General features: G+C 45.0%; 1 protein-coding gene across 4 annotated transcripts in view; it reads left to right on the plus strand.

Annotated features, from left to right (window-relative positions):
• Positions 1–703: 703 nt before the first annotated feature.
• CCDC187 (coiled-coil domain containing 187) overlaps positions 704–25,173 on the plus strand; it is a 289,883-nt gene continuing 265,413 nt past the window's right edge. For all 4 annotated transcript variants that reach the window (XM_069241620.1, XM_069241621.1, XM_069241622.1 and 1 more), the window contains exons 1-2: positions 704–900; positions 22,545–22,640. In XM_069241620.1, the coding sequence (XP_069097721.1) occupies positions 22,583–22,640 (58 nt within the window). In that variant the 5' untranslated portion in view covers positions 704–900; positions 22,545–22,582. The remainder of the gene's footprint in view (positions 901–22,544; positions 22,641–25,173) is intronic.

Raw genomic sequence — 25,173 nt, forward strand, 5'->3', positions numbered from 1 at the left:
ACTGGAAAGCATATTTGTGTTAAAAAATATTCTAGATCAGTGGTTCCCAACCTGTGGTCCAGGGACCCCTAGGGGTCCACTAAGCAACCTCAGGGGGTCTGCAACTGATTAGAAAATTAAATATTACTAATAGATTATGTCCCCAGTGTACAGTATTGACTCAGCTGGGGGTCCCCACATTTCAATAATGACTCAGTGGGGGTCCCCGGTTTCCAGTAATTATAAAGTGGGGGTCCACAGAAGTCAAAAGGCTGGAAACCACTGTTCTAGATCATAGCTCCGCATTTTGTTGAAAAATAGTACGTTTGTAGAAAACTAAAGAGGTTTTACTTATTTAAAAGGCGTGGGTGTATCCTTTCTTTGCAGAAATAAGCAAGAAGACATCATTAGCCTTGTTCTAAATCTTTGTCTGCACTAAAAAAACGCGTGGTTCTTTAAAAAAGTTACCTATTTAATAGTAAGTTGTTGTTGAACAAAAGTGGCCAGCTCTGCGAGGCCGCGCCATCAGAGCATGAGATAACCAACAATTTCTTTCTGCCTTCAGTTTTACAAAATATTCCGTATTATTTCTGCGGCAGTGTGTTGTGTAGTTAAGCAGCCACTCGATGCTGAAATAAAGCGTGATGTTTGGTGGCCGGCATCAGCCTGCAGTGGTTGTGAAACGTCTGTTTGCAAGGACGGGTAGCAGGACCGGTTTTCCCGCCTCTGGTGCCGCCATGGAGAGCCCGGCCCGCAGCGCCCAGGGCGAGGCCGCCTCACAGCTCCCAGGAAACGGCCAGGGACACACAGCGGCTCCGGCCTGGAGGAGCGAAGAGCCCCCGGAGCCGGGCATGAGGGGCCGCGCGGTGCCTAAGGAGCTGGGCTCGCACTGACGGGCTCGGGGAGAAATCATCCTACGGGGTAAGTGCGCGCGGGCATCACGCGCGCCCTGCGGCCACCGCCAGCCACCGAGCACCAGGATAACGGAGGGGAAGCGGGGCGGTGGGCATGGGATGCGCCCAGCACCGTTCACGTCCGCGCGGCGCCCATCTTGAGAAATTAAACCCTCTGCTCGGTTTCCAAGAACGCTTTACACTCTCATCATAAAAGAGAGGTAATCGAGCTTTACTTCCTCTAATGAGAAATACATTGGCGCGGGATGTAAATAGTTTACCCAAATCGTTTTTAGATATCAAATTGTATTAGTTATCAAATCTACTTTAGGTGGCTGCAGTATTTGCCGTAATTCATATATTTGACATTTTTCAGGTTAATTTGAAAGTAAATTGTTGGTTTCCAGCAGTGCTTTAAATAGTTCCTGTTTGCTTCTGAGAAGTGCCAGTACGCATCCATTGTAATGTATTGCAGCAGTGCCGAGAAGTGCAGACACTCTACCCTTCAAATGGAAGAACTGCAGGTACTGAGTACCGGACAGCACCTGCCCATTTAAAGCACTGGTTTCCAGCATAAGTAGGTGTCATTGACACGAATATAAAAATCACTATAAAATGGCTCCAAGCTGAGATGGATCTTAACTGTGACATGAGGTTTAATACAAAGAGTAAAATACCTTGTTATTATATGCCAGTGTAGCGGACATGTCGGAGTAGTATAGATTTTAAACCACTAGGATAAATATGAGCCGGCTTTAGCGTTGGTGATGCCTAGTGCGACAATATTTGTTGGCGCCCACCCCAATGATCTCTTTCTTCAGGGATTCCCTCACTACCACTCTCCGGTTGCACCCCTAATCACTCCTTGGCCCCTCTCACATTTATGTGTCTTATAGCTCTACTCCTCCCAATGGAGACTGTCATATAGCGCTTGATATCACAAAATTGATATAGAGAGACAATGTAGCAAACAAGTGTGTACATCAACGAACAGGAAATGTTAGTTAAGATATTGAGGGCTACAAGGTGTAGGAGTCACGTCATCCATACTGGTGGGTGTTACATATAAAGGCTGTTTGATCTGGAAAAATGAAAAGGCAGATAAAGTAAGTTTTTACGATGCGCAGTAACCAAAGTTGCTCTATTGCTGGCATGTCTTAGGCTGCCTTGAAGCAATGCACACACCCTTGCACCATGGTTGTTTGATGTCAAGCTAAGGTTTTATACTGGAAGAGTGCTCTGCCAGCCCAAAATTCTATGCTTTGACGAAGTTTACCACTTTACCACTTTGTATGTCTGCTGTACGGTGCAGCACACATGCAAAGTTGGAAAAGTTTGAAGAATATAACGTTTTTCTCCAATTTTATTCCTGCCTGAAGGAGCCGTAATTTTTTTTGATGCCAATTGCTTTCAAAGTTGGTAGATAGGGACTAGTGTCAAAATCCATGGGTGGCTGCAATTGGTATGGCTCTTTGGTGTAAAGTAGCGTATAGTGCTACTGTACAATACAATTCAGGATTGTTCCTGGAAAGTAAACCCCAAAACAACACACTCAAACCAGGGGCAACGTGTTAGTGAATCCACCCCATAAATGCAACACAATGATGGGGTGTCATACTAATAAAATGTTATTTCTACCCAAAGGATACCTTTTTAGCAACCTTAGAAAGATGGAAGATGGAGGGAAAAGCAATAAGGCTCTAAACCTCTGCTTTTCAATTTGCAAACAGCACTTTGATGCCAGTTCATAGCTCAATGTGCTAATTAGAAGGATTGTAACCTATGAACCCTATGTAACAAAAGAATCTCTGTGACAAAAGCAGTAACCCACTGAGCTATCAACATAAAATACTAATCAGAGACCTTCATGTCACACGTTGCGCTTTGGAGCTGGAACATTTACTCTGTATGCTACTATATCACGATTGAAAGCTGTGACTAGACAAATCATTGATCTCCATCAAGTGCATTAACCACCAACGTTAAGACGTTGTAATATCTCCTGGAAAATGATGTGTGCACAAAGATCGCTGCAGAATGCTCTTATCTAAGTTCAGCCTGTCATAAAGAGCATGGCGCCCGGCGCAGTGGCCCCATTTGTACTGCCCTAGAGCTGACACTAGTGATACAATATATATTTGTTGGGAAGTATCAGTCCAATCATGTGGTTAATTTGAGAAATTAACTACATTTTCCCATCGCCCACTACATATGTGGCTTTTTTGGTATGTTTGCCCTCATGCATAATGTAGAGAAAAGAGAATTCTGGATAGAGGGCTCAAAATTGATTAGAAACAAAATAATATTACAGGCTTGTGTGAGGTCGTGAAAGTACAGACCATACTATAAAAATTGCTCATTGATTAATGGCTGTCAATACCTCACTAGTGACTAACCAATGTTCATAGAGCATATACCAGTCCCACTAGGAATATAACTGTTAACCTGTGGACTCTAAAATGATGGTGAATTCAGACATTTAAGAGAGTGATCTCATTAAGGTGAATAGGGAACACACACTTTTTTGGAGGTTGATATAGGTTTGAAAAGAGGGTGACCACTGAAATTCCATGCAGGTGTTTTGTTTGTAAAGTGTAGAAATATGAATGAAACTAGGGTGACCCACACAAACGAGGGAGAGTTAACAGGTACGCAAAAGGGAAATATGAAACTACCAAAAGCATGATGCACTGAGCATTATCACAAGAGTTAGATAGATTATATCCTAGGTCACATGTGATGAGGTGGGCGGGATATCCGTCACATTTTTGACAGTGTAGCCATCCACCAAACTTTAAATCAGGACTTTTGTTTCTAAATTCAATAATGTTGCCACCAGAGAGATAGATTAACTAGTGTATTAAGGCTGACCATTGCCTTCCTAACCCAGACTCAAATGTTGAGCTGTCAAACCAGTCAATTCACAGCACTCTGATGTAACCATGAACCTTTTGAAGAGTTTGAGAATTTCTTAAAATAGTGAAACAATTGGGCTCCCTTTCTAGTGTAGAAGGACTTTTCTGAGGTTTCAAAAAGCACAAACTCCACCCAAGAGCATTGGAGTGGGGTATATGAACACCAGTTACATTACACAAGGTCACTGTGATGTGTCTCTCCACTCCGACCCACACTCTTCCCGGACTTGTGCTGACTCTGCCGTTGTTGCACCGGAGCTAGCCCAGGATTACAGCGCTGGCATTGGATGCCGCACACCACCGCGGGAGCTGAGGGGATTTCAAAGACAGCTTACTTCCCTTCGAAAGGGGAGCGCCGGGAACAGGAGCTGGGAGGCACCGGAGTTCATGGAGGGAAAAGACGCTGAGACGACCAATGAAGACGCCGCTTCATGGAGGAACGGAACGCCGCCGGAATCGGGTCCGCCAGAAACCCTGGAAGACGGCCGCTGACCCCGGGGAGCCGAACGAAAGAGCCGCCACGCTTCAGTAGAAGCGTGGCCTCTCCAGGTACGGGGTGCGGAACAAGGGGAACCGGGCGGGAGACGGGAGGCGGGAGATACGGAAAGGGGTACGGAAAGGGGTACGAAAAGGGGCAGGAAAGGGGCAACAAAAAAGGAACGGCACGGGGAGCACTGGGAGGAAGGGAAAACAAAAGGGGGGGCACGAAACGGGGAGCACTGGGAAGAAAAGAAGACAGACGGGAGAGCGCGAAGGAGAAAAACAGCAAGGATATATATATATATATATATGAACCCAGAGAAACAGAGACAAAGGGGAAAACAAGAAAACGATAAGAAAGGAAGGAAAAGACAACAAGGACAGGAACAGAACAGCACTAAAAGAGAGCCAGGGAAGAATAAGGGAGTAAAAAGGAAAAGACAAGAGAATGATACTTAGTGAAGGAAAGAAAGGGAAGAAAACCCACGAAACCCAAACCCCACACTTACCAGTACTATATTCTTCTTTTTCCACACGCTTCCCGCGAGGTTCTGAGAGAGAGAGAGAGAGAGAGAGAGAGAGAGAGAGAGAGAAGAGGAAGAGGACGCAAGCTGGTATCATGAAGGAGAAGACGCCACAATCTATCAGCCCTAAAAAAAAGACTCTTATATAAAACTGATTTCTATATAATACTCATTCAACCAAATAAATTAAACGTTCTACAATAAGAAAAACCCGCACAGTCTGATCTCTATAACAGCCATCCTCGTACAAAGTGGTGTCAGAAGTGGGATCATGGAGGAAAAAGAAACTATGGCTGATGTTATCGCACAACTTGCAGAAGGGCAACGGCATCTTCAGTTGATGTGGGAGCAACAAATGAAGGAGGCCAAGGAGGAGAGAGATGCATTGCAAACCGCGCTTAAGAGTCAGGCCACAATTATGGCCAACAATCAACTCGTTCACGAAACTGCTCTAAGTAAGTTAACAGAAACCATTGCTCACACGAAGGTACACCCCAACGTGCTCAGCAGCGTACTCCAAAAATATCAGGAACAGGAGGATCCTGACTCCTTCTTTCTGAATTTTGAGAGGGTGGCCAGCTCCGCCAATTGGCCCGAAGACAAATGGGGTCAATATATTGCTCCCCTATTGACCGGACAATTACAGGCAACGTATCAGGCAATAAACCCTACGGGTACCTTACCGTATAAGGACATTAAAAAGACTATACTGGAAAGAGTGGGCTTGGACAGTGAAAGTTACAGACATAAGTTTAGACATATGAAATGGATGGTACAAGAGAGCCCTCGTACCTTATATTATCGGGTTCAACACGCTGCAGGGCGATGGCTGCGACCCACAGAAAGAACCCGGGAAGAGATGTTTGATGTCGTAGTACTGGAACAATTCCTGGATGCCCTGCCTTCTTCTACAAGAAACTGGGTTCGCCAGCATCCCGGGCTAAACAATGAAACGGCCATTGAGTTAGCATGTGCTTTTCACAGGAGCCCAGAGTTTAAAGCCACTCCCAGCAGGAATCCTGTACCAGCCGCTATGCGCCCAGGACAGGGGAAGGGACTACTTCCTCGCCCTCCGGTTTCTCATGAAACGGAACGAAGTCGAATGCCACATCCAAATCCTGTCTCATATCCCACAAATGGTCCACAATGTTATAATTGCTCGGAATGGGGTCACATTGCACGGTTCTGTCCACAAAAGAAGGATGTAGAGGAGCCAATGGAATTCGGAGTTACTAAAGGAAGGGTATTCTGGGCTGGGGAGACCAAGCCCACATATACTTTACCCATCCTTTTGAACGGGCAGGAGAGGGTGGCTCTGGTTGATTCGGGTTGCAGTCAGAGTGTGATAAGACAAGATCTGGTGAGCCCAAGACAAACCGTGTCCCAGGCCCATGTGTTAATTGCCTGCGTCCATGGGGACCAATCCTATTATCCCGTTGTAGGAAAGTACCATCTTGCCTGGCATGTTACCCCCATTTTTCACTGTATATATGTTGTTTTAGTTGTATGTGTCACTGGGACCCTGCTAGTCAGGGCCCCAGTGCTCATAAGTGTGCCTGAATGTGTTACCTGTGTTATGACTAACTGTCTCACTGAGGCTCTGCTAATCAGAACCTCAGTGGTTATGCTCTCTCATTTCTTTCAAATTGTCACTAACAGGCTAGTGACCAATTTTACCAATTTACATTGGCCTACTGGAACACCCTTATAATTCCCTAGTATATGGTACTGAGGTACCCAGGGTATTGGGGTTCCAGGAGATCCCTACGGGCTGCAGCATTTCTTTTGTCACCCATAGGGAGCTCTGACAATTCTTACACAGGCCTGCCACTGCAGCCTGAGTGAAATAACGTCCACGTTATTTCACAGCCATTTTACACTGCACTTAAGTAACTTATAAGTCACCTATATGTCTAACCTTTACCTGGTAAAGGTTGGGTGCTAAGTTACTTAGTGTGAGGGCACCCTGGCACTAGCCAAGGTGCCCCCACATTGTTCAGGGCCAATTCCCCGGACTTTGTGAGTGCGGGGACACCATTACACGCGTGCACTACATATAGGTCACTACCTATATGTAGCTTCACAATGGTAACTCCGAATATGGCCATGTAATATGTCTATGATCATGGAATTGCCCCCTCTATGCCATCCTGGCATAGTTGGCACAATTCCATGATCCCAGTGGTCTGTAGCACAGACCCTGGTACTGCCAAACTGCCTTTCCCGGGGTTTCACTGCAGCTGCTGCTGCTGCCAACCCCTGAGACAGGCTTCTGCCCTCCTGGGGTCCAGCCAGGCCTGGCCCAGGATGGCAGAACAAAGGACTTCCTCTGAGAGAGGGTGTTACACCCTCTCCCTTTGGAAAATGGTGTGAAGGCAGGGGAGGAGTAGCCTCCCCCAGCCTCTGGAAATGCTTTCATGGGCACACATGGTGCCCATTTCTGCTTAAGCCAGTCTACACCGGTTCAGGGACCCCTTAGCCCTACTCTGGCGCAAAACTGGACAAAGGGAAGGGGAGTGACCACTCCCCTGACCTAAACCTCCCCTGGGAGGTGCCCAGAGCTCCTCCAGTGTGCTCCAGACCTCTGCCATCTTGGAAACAGAGGTGCTGCTGGCACACTGGACTGTTCTGAGTGGCAAGTGCCATCAGGTGACGTCAGAGACTCCTTCTGATAGGCTCCTTCAGGTGTTGCTAGCCTATCCTCTCTCCTAGGTAGCCAAACGCTCTTTTCTGGCTATTTAGGGTCTCTGTCTCTTGGGATTCCTTAGATAACGAATGCAAGAGCTCATCCGAGTTCCTCTGCATCTCTCTCTTCACCTTCTGCCAAGGAATCGACTGCTGACCGCGCTGGAAGCCTGCAAAACTGCAACATAGTAGCGAAGACGACTACTGCAACTCTGTAACGCTGATCCTGCCGCCTTCTCGACTGCTTTCCTGGTGGTGCATGCTGTGGGGGTAGTCTGCCTCCTCTCTGCACTAGAAGCTCCGAAGAAATCTCCTGTGGGTCGACGGAATCGTCCCCCTGCAACCGCAGGCACCAAAGAACTGCATCACCGGTACCTTGGGTCTCCTCTCAGCACGACGAGCGAGGTCCCTTGAATCCAGCAACTCTGTCCAAGTGACTCCCACAGTCCAGTGACTCTTCAGTCCAAGTTTGGTGGAGGTAAGTCCTTGCCTCCCCACGCCAGACTGCATTGCTGGGAACCGTGACTTTTGCAGCTACTCCGGCCTCCGTGCACTTCCGGCGGAAATCCTTTGTGCACAGTCCAGCCTGGGTCCACGGCACTCTAACCTGCATTGCACGACCTCCTAAGTTGTTCTCCGGCGACGTGGGACTCCTTTGTGCAACTTCGGGTGAGCACCATTTCCCGCATCCTCGTAGTGCCTGTTTCTGGGACTTCTGCGGGTGCTGCCTGCTGCTGAGAGGGCTCCTTTTCTTGCTCGACGCCCCCTCTGTCCCCTGACGCAATTGGCGACATCCTGGTCCCTCCTGGGCCACAGCAGCATCCAAAAACACTAACTGCACGATTTGCAGCTAGCAAGGCTTGTTGGCGGTCTTTCGGCGGGAAAACACTTCTGCACGACTCTCCACGGTGTGAGTGATCCGTCCTCCAAAGGGGAAGTCTCTAGCCCTTGTCGTTCTTGCAGAAACCTACGCTTCTACTGTCCAGTAGCAGCATCTTTGCACCCACAGCTGGCATTTCCTGGGCATCTGCCCATCTCCGACTTGCTTGTGACTTTTGGACTTGGTCCCCTTGTTCCACAGGTACCCTCGACTGGAAATCCATCGTTGTTGCATTGTTGGTTTGTGTCTTTCCTGCAGAATTCCCCTATCACGACTTCTATGTCCTTTGGGGAACTTTAGTGCACTTTGCACTCACTTTTCAGGGTCTTGGGGTGGGCTATTTTTCTAACCCTTACTATTTTCTAATAGTCCCAGCGACCCTCTACAAGGTCACATAGGTTTGGGGTCCATTCGTGGTTCGCATTCCACTTTTGGAGTATATGGTTTGTGTTGCCCCTATCCCTATGTGTCCCCATTGCATCCTATTGTAACTATACATTGTTTGCACTGTTTTCTAATACTATTACTGCATATTTTGGTATTGTGTACATATATCTTGTGTATATTTGCTATCCTCATACTGAGGGTACTCACTGAGATACTTTTGGCATATTGTCATAAAAATAAAGTACCTTTATTTTTAGTATATCTGTGTATTGTGTTTTCTTATGATATTGTGCATATGACACTAGTGGTACTGTAGGAGCTTCACTCGTCTCCTAGTTCAGCCTAAGCTGCTCTGCTAAGCTACCATTATCTATCAGCCTATGCTGCTAGACACCCTATACACTAATAAGGGATAACTGGGCCTGGTGCAAGGTGCAAGTACCCCTAGGTACTCACTACAAGCCAGTCCAGCCTCCTACACCCGTCGCTATGATTACATTTCAGTGGAGGGGTGAGGAAGAACCCCTCAGGGTCGGGGTGTTACCACATCTCGAAGAAGACATTATCATTGGGACTAATTACACGGCCTTTACACAACTGTTGAATAAAGCTGGGGAGGAACACTCCATGAGGAAATGGTGGGACGAAATAGCGCATGATACGGAGATGGCCGAAACTTGTCCCCTCAAACCCCACCTGAGTAGAAGACAGAAAAGAAATCAAAGACAATTACACTGGGAAGAGAACTGTGGGAACAAAGATGAATCAGAAGTCACGAGAAAGGTATATACTGTAGCGAGTGACTTTAGACGAAGTCAGAGAGAGGATCCCACACTGAAAAATGTGTGGGAAAAAGCACTTAGTAACGAGAATACAGGAGCAGGACCCTCATTTCTCATTCATAATAATCTGTTGTATAGGAAACCCCAGGCAGGTGACAATCTACAACGACAATTGGTAGTCCCGAACAGCCATCGAATACAGGTACTGCAGGTAGCACATGGGGGAGCAGGAGAAGGACATCTCGGACGTGATAAGACTGAGGAGGCGGTCCTAAAATGGTTTTACTGGCCCGGCATCTATGGGGAAATACGCAGTTTCTGTCAAAGTTGTCAGAAATGCCAGCTTTATAATCCAGTCTCCCAACCCCCAGCCCCGTTACAGCCCCTCCCTATCATAGAAACCCAATTTTCTCGGGTGGGAATGGACATTATTCGCCCCCTCATTTCATCCACTCGGGGGAGGCAATATATCCTAGTACTAGTTGACTATGCCACTCGATACCCTGAGGCAATGCCCCTCCCGAGTATGCACACCAAAGTAGTTGCTCAGGCTATGATTGAGTTCTTTTCACAGGTCGGGTTCCCTAAAGAGATCTTGACTGATCAAGGTACCCCTTTCATGTCCCGACTTATGGGTGAGGTATGTAAATTATTGGGAATAAAACAAATTAGAACCTCCGTTTATCACCCCAAAACCGATGGTCTGGTGGAACGCTATAATCAAACCATTAAGTCGTTGCTTAGGAAAAGTGTTGCGGAGGACGGAAAGGATTGGGAGAAAAAGTTGCCCCTTGTATTATACGCAATACGAACCCACACTCAATCCTCCCTTGGACATAGTCCCTATGAGCTATTGTTTGGACGAACCCCTCGTACTCTCCTAGACATGTTAGTAGAACAGTGGGAAGAGACAGGTGAGGAAACAAAGGATCTTCTGACGTACACAAAAGAAAATTTACAGTCAGTTTGGGATAGGGCACATGATAACCTTCGAGAAGCACAGGAAAGACAAAAAAAATACCATGATACTAGAAGCGTACTTCGTACTCTTGATGTTGGGGACAAGGCGCTGGTCCTCCTCCCCAGTAGCGAAAATAAATTGCTGGCCCGATGGCAAGGACCCTATGAAGTACTTGAACGGATCAACCCCACAACATATAGATTGGCCCTTCCACACAGACCACATCGAGATCAGATTTATCACATCAACCTGTTAAAAAAATGGCAGGAGACAGAAGACGTACAAAAACTCCAATATATCACAACCGATCATAGGGACGACATTCCATTTCCCTCCTTTTTCCCCTCCCGGACCCCAGAGTTAGACTTACCCCAGATCAACGCCACCTTGTTACACCCATATAAAGAGACCCTCGTTCAGATGGTTAAATCCTACACTGATGTTTTTTCCCAGCAACCTGGCCATACTACTTTAACTGAGCATAGCATCCGCACAAAAAGTGAGGCAATAGCAAGACAAAGGCCTTACAGAATCCCCGAGGCCAAGAAAGCAGTCATAGAACAAGAAGTGCAAAACATGTTACGGACAGGTATTATTGAACCTTCCAACAGTCCCTGGTGCTCCCCGGTGGTAATGGTACCCAAGCCGGATGGGACTACCAGGTTTTGTGTAGACTACCGAAGAGTCAACGAACTTACTTATTTCGACGCACATCCTATGCCACGAATAGACAAACTATTAGAGAGGATTGGACATGGCAAATTTATGTCTACCCTAGATCTAACCAAGGGGTATTGGCAGATCCTTTAGCTAAAACAGACCGAGAGAAAACTGCCTTTGCAACATCTTCCGGGTTATATCAATTTACTGTACTACCCTTTGGGTTACATGGAGCTCCCGCCACCTTCCAGAGATTGATGGACGTGGTCTTACGACCCCATTTCCAGTATGCAGCCGCATACTTAGATGACATTGTAATATTTAGTGAAACATGGTCCGACCACCTCCAACACATAGCCGCGGCCTTACAGGCATTACGAGAAGCCCACTTGACCGCCAATCCAGGGAAATGCAAACTGGGGTGTACGACTATACGATATCTGGGATACATCTTAGGACAGGGGCAGGTCCGTCCCCAAATAGAGAAAGTGGAGGCTATACAACATATACCAATTCCTTCGTCAAAAAAAGACGTTTGTGCCTTTTTAGGCCTCGTCGGGTACTACCGACGATTTATACCCGGGTTTTCTACCATTGCTGAGCCCCTTACTAACCTCCTAAAAAATACATCCCCAAAAACCTTTACTACTTTGTCAGGGGCTTGTATGCGTAGCTTTCTCCAACTCAAACATGCCCTTTCTACGGACCCCGTTTTATGTTGTCCCGACTTCCATAAACCCTTCTGTTTACAAACTGAGTGGGGTTAGGTGCTGTGTTGTCCCAACCACAGCCTGATGGTTCTACCCGTCCTGTCCTTTACATAAGTAGAAAGTTACTTCCCCGGGAACTACACTATCCGACTATTGAGAAGGAGTGTCTGGCTATTAAGTGGGCCATTGAATCCCTCCGTTATTATCTCAGTGGCCGCTCCTTTACTCTCGTGACCGATCATGCTCCTCTCACCTGGCTCGCTCGTCTTAAGGATACCAACCCTAGAATCCTGAGATGGTTTCTTTCTCTGCAACCTTTTTCTTTCCAGGTGCTTCATTCTCCTGGCCGGGCCCTGGTCAATGCCGATTTTCTCTCTCGTCATCCCGTTCCTGAGTGTCATCGGCAGACGCTCTCTAGGGGGAGTGTTTGTGATGGGTCTCTCCACTCCGACCCACACTCTTCCCGGACTTGTGCTGACTCTGCCGTTGTTGCACCGGAGCTAGCCCAGGATCACAGCGCTGGCATTGGATGCCGCACACCACTGCGGGAGCTGAGGGGATTTAAAAGACAGCTTACTTCCCTTCGAAAGGGGAGCGCCGGGAACAGGAGCTGGGAGGCACCGGAGTTCGTGGAGGGAAAAGACGCCGAGACGACCAACGAAGATGCCGCTTCGTGGAGGAACGGAACGCCGCCGGAATCGGGACCGCCAGAAACCCTGGAAGACGGCCGCTGACCCCGGGGAGCCGAACGAAAGAGCCGCCATGCTTCAGGAGAATCGTGGCCTCTCCAGGTACGGTGTGCGGAACAAGGGGAACCGGGCGGGAGACGGGAGGCGGGAGATACAGAAAGGGGTACGGAAAGGGGTACGAAAAGGGGCAGGAAAGGGGCAACAAAAAAGGAACGGCACGGGGAGCACTGGGAGGAAGGGAAATCAAAAGGGGGGGCATGAAACGGGGAGCACTGGGAAGAAAAGAAGACAGACGGGAGAGCGAGAAGGAGAAAAACAGCAAGGAGATATATATATATATATATATATATATATATATATATATATATATATGAACCCAGAGAAACAGAGACAAAGGGGAAAACAAGAAAACGATAAGAAAGGAAGGAAAAGACAACAAGGACAGGAACAGAACAGCACCAAAAGAGAGCCAGGGAAGAATAAGGGAGTAAAAAGGAAAAGACAAGAGAAGGATACTTAGTGAAGGAAAGAAAGGGAAGAAAACCCACGAAACCCCAACCCCACACTTACCAGTACTATATTCTTCTTTTTCCACACGCTTGAGGTCCTGAGAGAGAGAGAGAGAGAGAGAGAAGAGGAAGAGGACGCAAGCTGGTATCAAGAAGGAGAAGACGCCACAATCTATCTGCCCTAAAAAAAAGACTTATATAAAACTGATTTCTATATAATACTCATTCAACCAAATAAATTAAACCTTCTACAATAAGGAAAACCCGCACAGTCTGATCTCTATAACAGCCATCCTCGTACAGTCACATTATTATTTTTTTATTTTATGCATGGCGAGATCAAGTCCTGTGCCCAGAATCACAGTATACTAAGCCGACGCCGGTCCTCAAGCCTGGTTCCACAGCTCCAAAGTCATGCCTAGATGAAGGCCTTTAGTTTTGACCTGAACAAGGGTGTTTCTGTGTCTTACCTGGGAATGTAACACTGTCAACGGTATGTAAACTTTGTGTAAGGAAATGCCTCCTTGGCATGGTTACCCCCTAACTTCTTGCCTTTGCTGATGCTAAGTTATGATTTGAAAGTCTGCTGGGACCCTGCTAATCAGGCCCCAGCACCAGTGTTCTTTCCCTAAACTGTACCTTTGTCTCCACAATTGGCACAACCCTGGCACTCAGGTAAGTCCCTTGTAACTGGTACCCCTGGTACCAAGGGCCCTGATGCCAGGGAAGGTCTCTAATGGCTGCAGCATGTCTTATGCCACCCTTGGGACCCCTCACTCACCACATGCACACTGCTTCACAGTTTGTGTGTGCTGGTGGGGAGAAAATGACTAAGTCGACATGGCACTCCCCTCAGAGTGCCATGCCAACCTCACACTGCCTATGGCATAGGTAAGTCACCTCTCTAGCAGGCCTTACAGCCCTAAGGCAGGGTGCACTATACCACAGGTGAGGGCATATGTGCATGAGCACTATGCCCCTACACTGTCTAAGCAAAACCTTAGACATTGTAAGTGTAGGGTAGCCGTAAGTGTATATGGTCTGGGAGTTTGTGAAGCACGAACTCCACAGATCCATAATGGCTACACTGAAAACTTTGAAGTTTGGTATCAAACTTCTCAGCACAATAAATGCACACTGATGCCAGAGTGCAATTTATTGTAACATACACCCAGAGGGCATCTTAGAGATGCACCCTGAATATCAATCCGACTTCTAGTGTAGGCTGACCAGTTTCTGCTAGCCTGTCACACACCAGACATGTTGCTGGCCACATGGGGAGAGTGCCTTTGTCACTCTGTGGCCAGGAACAAAGCCTATGCTGGGTGGAGGTGCTTCTCCCCTCCCCCTGCAGGAACTGTAACACCTGGCAGTGAGCCTCAAAGGCTCACCCCTTTTGTTACAGCACCCCAGGGCGTCCCAGCTAGTGGATATGCCCGCCCCTCCGGCCACTGCCCCCACTTTTGGCGGCAAGGCTGGAGGAGATAATGAGAAAAACAAGGAGGAGTCACCCACCAGTCAGGACAGCCCCTAAGGTGTCCTGAGCTGAGGTGACCCCTGCCTTTAGAAATCCTCCATCTTGAGTTTGGAGGATTCCCCCAAATAGGATTATGGATGTGCCCCCTCCCCACAGGGAGGTGGCACAAAGAGGGTGTAGCCACCCTCAAGGACAGTAGCCATTGGCTACTGCCCTCCCAGACCTAAACACACCCCTAAATTCAGTATTTAGGGGCACCCCAGATCCCAGGAAATCAGATTCCTGCAACCTGAAGAAACAAGAAGGACTGCTGACCTACAAGCCTGCAGAGAAGGAGGAAGACAACAACTGCTTTGGCCCCAGCTCTACCGGCCTGTCTCCAACTTTGAAAACCTGCTCCAGCGACGCATCCAACAGGGACCAGCGACCTCTGAAGCCTCAGAGGACTGCCCTGGACTAAAGGACCAAGAAACTCTCGTGAACAGTGGCCCTGTTCAAAACCAGCTACTTCTTTGCAACAAAGAAGCAACTTTCAAACACTGCACGTTTCCCGCCGGAAGCGTGAGACTTCACACTCTGCACCCAACGCCCTCGGCTCAAGATCTAAAGAACAAACACCACAGGGAGGACTCCCATGCGACTGCGATCCTGTCAGTAACCAGTGACAACCCCTCTGAGCCCCCACAGCGACGCCTGCAGAGAGAATCCAGAGGCTCCACCTGACCGCGACTGCCTTTAACAAGGGACCCGACGCCTGGAACCAACACTGCACCCGCAGCCCCCAGGACCTGAAGGAACCAAACTTCAACTCAGGAGTGACCCCCAGGCGACCCTCTGCCTGGCTCAGGTGGTGGCTGTCCCGAGAAGCCCCCCCCTTTACCTGCCTGCACCGCTAAGGTGACCCCCGGGTCCTTCCATTGTTTCCTACCTAAAACCTGATGCCTGCTTTGCACACTGCACCCGGCCACCCCTTTGTCGCTGAGGATGTATTTTGTGTGCCTACTTGTGTCCCCCCCAGTGCTCTACAAAACCCCCCTGGTCTGCCCCCTGAGGATGCAGGTAATTACCTGCTGGAAGACTGGAACCAGAGCACCCCTGTTCTCCATAGGTGCCTATGTGTTTTGGGCACCTCTTTGACCTCTGCACCTGACCGGCCCTGAGCTGCTGGTGTGGTAACTTTGGGGTTGCCTTGAACCCCCAATGGTGGGCTGCCTATGCCCCAGAACTGAGACTTATAAGTGTTTTACTTACCTCCCCCAGGAACAGTTGATTTTTGCACTGTGTCCACTTTGAAAATAGCTTATTGCCATTTTTACAAAGACTGTATATGATATTGCTTTTATTCAAAGTTCCTAAAGTATCTAAGTGAAGTACCTTACATTTGGCCTGGAGTAAGACTTTGAGTGTGTGTTCCTCTTTTATTGCCTGTGTGTGTACAACAATTGCTAAACACTACCCTCTGATAAGCCTACTGCTCGACCACACTACCACAAAATAGAGCATTAGAATTATCTAATTTTGCCACTATCTTACCTCTAAGGGGAACCCTTGGACTCTGTGCACACTATTTCTAACTTTGAAATAGTATATACAGAGCCAACTTCCTACTTTACTTTGTGTACAAGAAGGGAACATACAATGCTTTGTGCTCATTTAAGTATATATTTAGAATGCATCAGTTTTCTTTAGAGTTAGTCTTAAAGCCACGTATACAGCATTACTAGCTAGAATTTTTTACATTCTGAACTTGTTTTCCTCTCATAACTTATACGGGTGTCCCTTGTACAGTTTCAAACAAAGTTATCACTTGGGGTTTAAATCTTTTTAGGACGAGTTTCAATCTCATCTGGTGAAGCCACATGTCCTGTTGCTCCAATGTTGTACAAATAAAACAACCTGTATGAAAAGTTTGGTTTGCTATTTAAGCACCATGTGATTTAGCACACCACATGTTTTTATGGTTCTAAAAATAAATATTGAACTAACATCATATATCTGAGAATGCAGACTTGCAGCACGAGGAGCTAAGCTGGAGACATAGCTTAGTGACTTTATATGTCAGGAACAAAATTTTGTGCCAGCTTAAGCTTATCAAGTTGAAAAATCTGGCATCCCTGATTCAGCCTTTGTGATTTCAAGATTGTGGGCTTCATTATGAGGTTGGCGGTCTGACCGCTAGCCTGCCAGCCCCGTGGAGAGGAGACCGCTGTGGAGCTGGTGGTCTATACCCCAAACTGATTCCAAGGTTTCCACTGGGCTGACCGGCAGAAACCTCAGAAATCTGCGGTTTCCATCGGTCAGCCCAGTGGAAACCGTGTGGCAGCATTGGCCTCTGCTCCTCCTGGAGCGGAGACCAATGCTGTCACACAGAGGACCTTGGAATACACACTGCCTGTCGTAGCAGACAGTATGCATTGTGAGGGTGCTAGGAAGGGGGGCCCAGCACTGTCCACAACATGGTCGTGGGCAGTGCAGGGGCCCCCAACACTGGCTTTCCGCCAGCCTTTTCATGGTGGGGACCCTGCAATGAAAAGGCTGGTGGAAAGTGAAGTTGTGATAAGCACAGCGGCGCTTAACTCAGCGCTGCCTTGGCTGAGCACGACTTTCACTGCCTTCACCCAATCGAGAAATAAGTTCTTGGCGGTGATGGTGGTCCCCTGTCCGTCCGAGCAGCAGGGTCATAATTAGGTAGTTGAACTGCCTGGCGTGCGTGGGTCCAACCGGCACCGAGAGTCTGGTGGTCCTAAGACCACCAGACTCGTAATGAGACCCTAAATTCTTATTCTTATTCTGATTCTTATTCTTATTACTTTTTTCATGCAATGTTTTAAATTGACATTTTGTTATTCCAAGCCAGTGTACATAACGTGTTTTGTTCCCTAATCCAAGCCGGTAAAATAAGTATCTTTCAGTTGGATAATAATGATGTTTGGTACCTGCTTTGAGTCTTTGATGACTTTGCGTAAACATATACTTGTTCTGTCTTGCTTACTCCGGGATCGCTGCAGCATCCTCACCTGTGAAAAGTTAAGCCAGAGTGTTCTTGCGATGGACCAGAATAGACAGGGTTCAATAATCCATATCTAGCAGTGGTCTGGATAATTATGAAATGCATCTGCATTGTTGGGTAGAGCACCTGCTGCCAACATCTACGTTTAACCTGTGGGCCACAGAATGGGCTCCTATGCATCTCAGCCCTTTTTATCTTTCTGGGGTCGATGAAGCAGCCTGATTTGCTTTAGTGATGAAACCACCCATTGTAAGCGCAAGCGGTAATTCAGTTTGTTGTGAGCTCTGACGGTGGAGCTGTTACATTAATTAAAGTTTCTAACAGGAGAACCATTGTCTGCAAGGGCACCTGCTTTCTGGCACTCAAAAGGAACTCAAATATTTTTTGGAGTGTAATGATGCTTGTCTTGGTCTGTGATCTTGGATGCGTCAACCTATGATAGTGGGTCTGTTGGGTATGATGATGGGTGCATTGGCAAATGTTGTTGGTTGTTTGAATGTATAGTGGTCAGTGTATTGTTGTATGATGCTAATTGTGTTGACGTAATATGGTGGATGTGTTGTGTGTTTGGTAATGGTAGTAATGGTGGCAGTGGAGATGGTAGTAGTTGTAATGGTAATATTGGTGGTGATGGTGGTGTAGCTAATGTGGTGGTGATGAAACGCTAATGGTGACAATGATGGTGGGGATTGTAGTGATGGTGATGTTAGGTGGTTGTCCTATTGGTGATGGTGGTGTTATTAATGTTGTTGGTGATAGTAATGGTGATAATGGTGTTGACAATTGTGGTTATTAGGGTGTTGGTGATAATAATGGTGATGGTGGTAATAGTTTTGGTAACGTTGGCAGTGATTAAAGTGGTGGTTATAGTATTGGTTGTGGTGGTAATGATTTTTGCCAAGAGTGGTCATGATAATGGTGGTGGTAGTGGTAGTGGTAAAGGAGAAAGCCAAGTGTGATGTTTTGTGTCACCCATGTCTTGCCCGAAGGTACATATATTTTCAAAGGTTTTTAATATCTCCCATGGTTGCAAAACATCAGACATTTAGAAAGAATACCCAAGAGACTCTATTACTCCCCCTCCCCCCGAACTGACCTGGAGGTAGTGGGGGTATACTGGGGTGTGTGCTCTCCCCATCGCCTTGCCCTGCTCATGGGTGAGTGGGAGCAAACAACCATCACTGACCCGCCTTGCACAACAGCAGGGTTGGGTTGTTCTACTCGCATAGTCATACATGCTGAAGGGGGAAGAGGAAAGCAAAAAATGCAAATGTTAAAACAGCACGAAAGGAGGACTGTGCTGGCCTGGTCCACAATGCCTTGCATAGTGCTGATATGCACGGGGATGGGGAGGATGCCTGACCAGTAAGTTGCTGCTCTGCTACCGTCCTCAACTTCTGGAAGGTGGCACTGGAGCACCAGTCTTCTGGCCCATCCATCAGTGACCATCTTAATGCTGAACGGGACAGAGCACCAGGCCAACACACTCTTGCTAAATAATGTCTTCAAGTTTTGGAACTCTTTGCATTTTCTACAACAGTCAGCAGGATACAAGGGTCTAAACCCAGAGTGCAACTCCTCAGGTTTGTTCTCCAAAATGTGAAGATGGCAGCTGAGCACCTCACAGATGCTTTGAGACTCTTTGCTGCACACCCGTATCCTTGGGTGCATGGTGAGCAGCAGGCAGTGCCTATCTCCTCCTCTGCCTTAAAAGTTGTTAAATGTGGGAGGAGGATGCATTTTTTCTCCCTTACCCCCGAGTAAGGTCAAGTGAGTGGATTGATTTGGAACCCCTCCCACCTAGGCAGTGTGGTGGGTTTCTATTCACCCCCTCATGTTTTGGCAAGGCAAGGGAGAATTCTTTGGAGGCCCTCCTCGCCGGGGCAAAGTGGATTGTATCCCCCTCGTTCACTCTCGCCATCTCAGCCCCATAGGCAATGCCAGGAAGGGGTTGGGACTTTAAATAAACCCTTCCTCTCTTCACCTCTACCCTTGGCCAAGCCAGGGGTGGGGCCACAAATTCTTCCTGGGCCCCTTCACATGGCCTAGGGAGTTTAATTCTGTAAACACCCAGCCTAAGAGGGCCCCAAGTCTTGGCCAGTAGGGATGAGCCTTTTTTTAGCATAGCCTTGGTTTCACACTGGTCTACTTTTTGTTTATTTTTTCCTCACAGTCTTCATGAATATTGTAGGGCTCAGCAACCCCTGACTTCTAGATCTACCAGTGGTAAAACAGTACCTGTTTCTGGATTTTGCAAATCTTATGGACCCAGGTTCCACTCTCCCGAAAGCTCTGTCAAGAGTTATGATATGTGTGGAATTTTGAAGGAGGAAAGAGCCTGTTTTTCAATTACAGAGTTCATAAAACCATGGGAAGCAATCTATTATAGATTGGTCTGATTTCCTTCCAATAAGGAATTCCCCAACCCTGATCATATGAATGATGATGCGCTTGGCATTGACTTCTGGGGCAGCGAGGGGAGCTTGTGTGCTAGATGTGTGTACAGACTTCTGAATTTTGCTTACTTGCCTTGTTTTGATTTTGGAGTAAAGTATAAATATGGGCCTAAGTGTTTTTATCCTCACTGAGGTTAATTTTGTACTTTTTTTCTCAAAGCTGGGAAAGTCTTATTGGCAGCTGAAACATGATATGTATGACCACAAATAGAGCTTCAGATCGTTAGTGTAGGGGTCTCCTACCTTTTCTGTAGCGAGAGCTAGTTATGATCAGTGGAAATCATTGTGTGCTACTGAAGGCCAAGCAACTCGTGCATTGTTACCCGGCACCCCTACACCCAGCTTCACTGACTTTAAGCCTAATGTCCATAGAGCCAAATACTGTGGTTTGAACAAAATACTTAGGGCCTCATTTACAAGGCCCTAGCGGCACTTTGGCCACCGGAGCATCATTTTTGTTTTTAGATGTTTTAGTAATTTATTTTTAAATGTAATTATTAATTTAGTGTGTATTAGCAGATTGTTGGATTTGTAGGGGAAATAATTTATATGTAACCGTAATGTTTATTGTAACATATTTTTAATTGAATAATATGTAAATTGGTTAATTGTTAAATTATATGTTTCAGTTTAATTTGTTAATTTTAACTTGTATTTTAATTGTTAGTATATTTCAGTAGGGGTCATTGGCTTTGTCTGGGAATAGAGTGGAAAGTTTAATAAAAAGTTAATTAAAATGTATTTCAATTCATTATTATTTTTATGTTAATTAAATATGTATTTGAATATTAATTATGTAAATTACTTAATTGTTTCATTGCTGTTTAATTTGAAGGGTTTTATTTCTTTTTTGTGTTTTTTATGTTGTATATGTATGTATGTATGTTTTATCGTATTATTTTTGTTGGGGAATAAGGTGGGAAGATATTAAAGATACTAAAGTTATCATATTTTTTATATTGTTATTTAAATGCAATTGGTTAATTGATAATTATAATTTAGAATTTTGAATACATGTATATGTTAATTATTTTTATTTGCCTTTTTTATTACTTTAATGGTAAGTGCTTTTGAAATTTTGTATGTGTAAGGAGTTTTCTTTTTTTAATTTTATTTCCTTGTTTAGTATTAATTTAAATAAAATAATTTGATAGTGTTGTACTTGTGTTTTTTGTAGTTAGGCAAGTGAATGTTATTATAATATTATTTCAAAATGTTATTTTATATTTTGAAAATGTCTTTTGTCTGTCTTTAAAAATATAAGGCTAATTTTTTCTTTGTGCTATAACTTAATAATTTTTATTTGGTATTAAAATATTTTTTGAAAATAATTAGGGCTTGTAATCTTATCTGTAATACCTTTGAAGTCCAACACTTTCCCTATTGTTGCTTGGATTGGAGTGGGAACAATAAATCTAACCCATCAGAAGTCCCACTCGTTCCCTACTTTTGCTTAGTTTGAAGTCAGAATAGTAAATATAACCCCTCGGAAGTCCAACACTTTCCATATTGTTCACTACTGTTGCTTGGTCTGGAGTGGGAATAGTACTCATGTCTCAGAAGTCCAACACTTTCCTTTGTGTTGCTTAGGGTGGAATCCGAAAAGTAAATCTAAGCTGCCTGAACTCAAACACTTTCCCTGCTGCTGGTGAAACTTGATTTATATTATTATTTATTTATTTGTTTATTTTTAATATTGTTTGTTTTATTTTTTCAATTTTGTTTTAGCAATGTTTATCATTTTCACTAACATGTATTTTAGGATGTTTAATAATTTACTATTTAATATATAAGGCTAATTCATATTACATTTTGTAATAGAAATGTTTACAGTTTATTTTTTTACTGTTTATATTATCTATACAGTTCTTTAATCATCTACATAATGTGTATATTTTATAGTATATGTGCATTTTATTTAATGTTTACTTTGCATATTGACTTTTAAATATTTAATACCATTATTTTTCTATGTTTATGTAAATAATTACATTTGGCATTTTTTTGCTTGTATATATGTGTGCTATTTCTTTTTTTAACTCATAATATTTTAAATGCCATTTCTTTTAATTGCATATTTATTGTTATTTTTTTTTTTAATTGTATTGCAGTTTGGAACTGACGTCTTTGCCATATTTTTACCTGTTTTTGCTTGAAAATTCCTTCCATCTATTTTTGAGCAGATATTCTGTAATTTCCACTATGTGGCTAGGACCACAATATTGTGGTAAATTATATTTTTGATACAATGTTTTTGTCAATTATATTTGTACAACAATATTGTGTCAGGGAATCACATTAGACAGTTATGGCTGTCATAGCCAGACTAAATTGTCGGGGAGACAACTTTAATCAGTTTATCTTCCAATAATACTGTGGTTAATAATCTTTCAAAGTAAGAGCCCTTTCTCCATTTTCATGTGTACACAAGTTCTTACACATTTATTATTTTCTGTATTAAGCTATAGTTTCTGCTTTGAACAGTTTCTGAAATTAGTATTAAAGCCATGAAAGAGAATAAAATGCCTACTCTTGTTTCTTTTTTAGGGACTGCTGCAAGCACTGTAAAAGAATAAAACTGGAAAATGTCCTCTGAAGTGTACTCGGCCACTTTGTCAAAGAACAAGTCAAGCCGTTGGGATGGTAAGTGACTTAGGAAACTACCTTCCGCATGTTTGATATATTACACTAAACGGTATCATACAGATCCCCATATCCTCATAAATATAATTTTCGTCCTAATACATCAACTTTCAGTAATTGGAAATCCTGTTATAGAAGACTCACAGATTCCAGTCCTCAGAACTCACAAACTTCTGCTTGGAGAAGAGTGGCAAAATCCTCTGCTAAAGACTGGCACATTGCAGTACTAGAGCCTGGCATGATCCTGCGCTACATAATGATATAAACCTATTCCTAAAAAAACGGAGTCTACTTTCTAAATAGTGAAAGAATCATGTTGCAAAAGCTCACAGAATCCTTTCTTAGGTACTCTTGGAATCAGATCCTAAAATCTCATATAACCCTGCCCTAACCTCTCCCACATTCCTGTCCTAACACCCACAGAATCCTGCTCCAACCACCCACAGAATTTGCTTCCTAAAGAAGAGTGTTTGTTGCATTAGTTTCAGTCCTCCAGGTTCCCACACGTGCATGAGGATGAACAGTGAACACTTGCATATACCACCTACAGTAATTGGAATTCAAATTCAGAAACCCTGACAGAATCCTGGCCTCAGAGCTCGAGGGAAACTGGTATTTAAAGTTCATTGAGCCCCATTCCATGCTCAAAACCACATTCATAACGACTCACGGAATCCTGTTTTAAGGCCCCACATAAGCCAGTTCTGAAAGGCTCACAAAATCTCATTAACAAAGACTCCCATTTCCCTGTTCATAAAGACTCACAGAACACCATCCTGAAAGGCTCATGGAATCCCGTTCCTGAAGACTCACAGAGTCCCAAACACTCACAAAATCCCATTCCCAAAGACTCACAGTTTCCTTTTCATCAAACACTCACAGAATAAGGTTTCGAAGACTCGTAGAATCCCTTTCCTAAAGACTCACAGAGTCCCAAACACTCACAAAATCCCATTCCCAAAGACTCTGAGTTTCCTTTTTATAAACACTCAAAGAATACGGTTTCAACAACTCGTAGAATACATTTCCTCTAGACTTATAGAGTCCAGTAGCTAGACTCACACAATCAAGTTTTTAAAGACTGATAACATTTCATTCTTAAAGACTCACACAATCCTTTTATAAAGGCTTACATAATACAGTTGTGTAAGACTCACATAATCCCATTCCTTAATACTGACAGAATGCAGTTTATAAAACCTAACAGAATTCACTTCAAAGCTTCACAGAATCCCATTCCTAAAGGCCAATGGAATCCCGTTCCTAAAGACTCACATAGTCCCGATCCCAAACACCCACAGAATCCCATTCCTAAAGACTCACATAGTCCCGATCCCAAACACCCACAGAATCCTGTTCCTAAAGACTCACATAGTCCCGTTCCCAAACACCCACAGAATCCCGTTCCTAAAGACTCACATAGTCCCGATCCCAAACACCCACAGAATCCCGTTCCTAAAGACTCACATAGTCCCGATCCCAAACACCCACAGAACCCCATTCCTAAAGACTCACATAGTCCCGATCCCAAACACCCACAGAATCCCGTTCCTAAAGACTCACATAGTCCCGATCCCAAACACCCACAGAATCCTATTCCTAAAGACTCACATAGTCCCGATCCCAAACACCCACAGAATCCTATTCCTAAAGACTCACATAGTCCCGATCCCAAACACCCACAGAACCCCATTCCCAAAGACTCTTGGGATCCAGTGCCTAAGGACTCACAGGGGTCGGTTCCTAAAGCCCCAAAGAATTCCATTTCTAAAGACTCACAGATACTGTTCCTAAAGACCCATAAAATCATGTTCCTAAAGACCTATAGAATATCGTTCCTAAACACTCACAGAATCCCGTTCCTTAAGACCCATAGAATCCTGTTCCTAAAGACACACAAAATGTCGTTCCACAAGACTCACAGACTCCCATTCCTAAAGACCCATCAACTCCCGTTCCTAAAGACCCATAGAATTCCGTTCCTAAAGACCCATCAACTCCCGTTCCTAAAGACCCATCAACTCCCGTTCCTAAAGACCCATGGAATTCCGTTCCTAAAGACCCATCAACTCCCGTTCCTAAAGACCCATGGAATTCCGTTCCTAAAGACCCATGGAATTCCGTTCCTAAAGACCCATAGAATTCCGTTCCTAAAGGCTCGGAGAATAGGGTACCTAAAGAACCATAGAACCTCGCTCCTGAAGACTCACAGAATGCTCTTCCTAAAGACCCGTAAAATCCTGTTCCTATAGACCCATAGAATCCTGTTCTTAAAGACTCACAGAATTTCATTCATAAAGACGCATAGAATCCTGTTCCTAAAGACACACACAGTTCCATTTCTACAGAGCCTTTGAATCCCGTTCAAAAAGACTCACAGAATCCCGTTCATAAAGACCCATGGAATCCCATTCCTAAAGACTTACAGAATCACATTACCAAAGATCTATAGAATCCTGATCCAAAGCCCCCTAAGAATCGGGTTCCTAAAGACTCACAGAATCCTGTTCCTAAAAACTCACTGAATCCTGTC

The sequence above is a fragment of the Pleurodeles waltl genome, chromosome 6 (genome assembly GCF_031143425.1).
Source record: "Pleurodeles waltl isolate 20211129_DDA chromosome 6, aPleWal1.hap1.20221129, whole genome shotgun sequence".
Lineage (NCBI taxonomy): Eukaryota > Metazoa > Chordata > Amphibia > Caudata > Salamandridae > Pleurodeles > Pleurodeles waltl.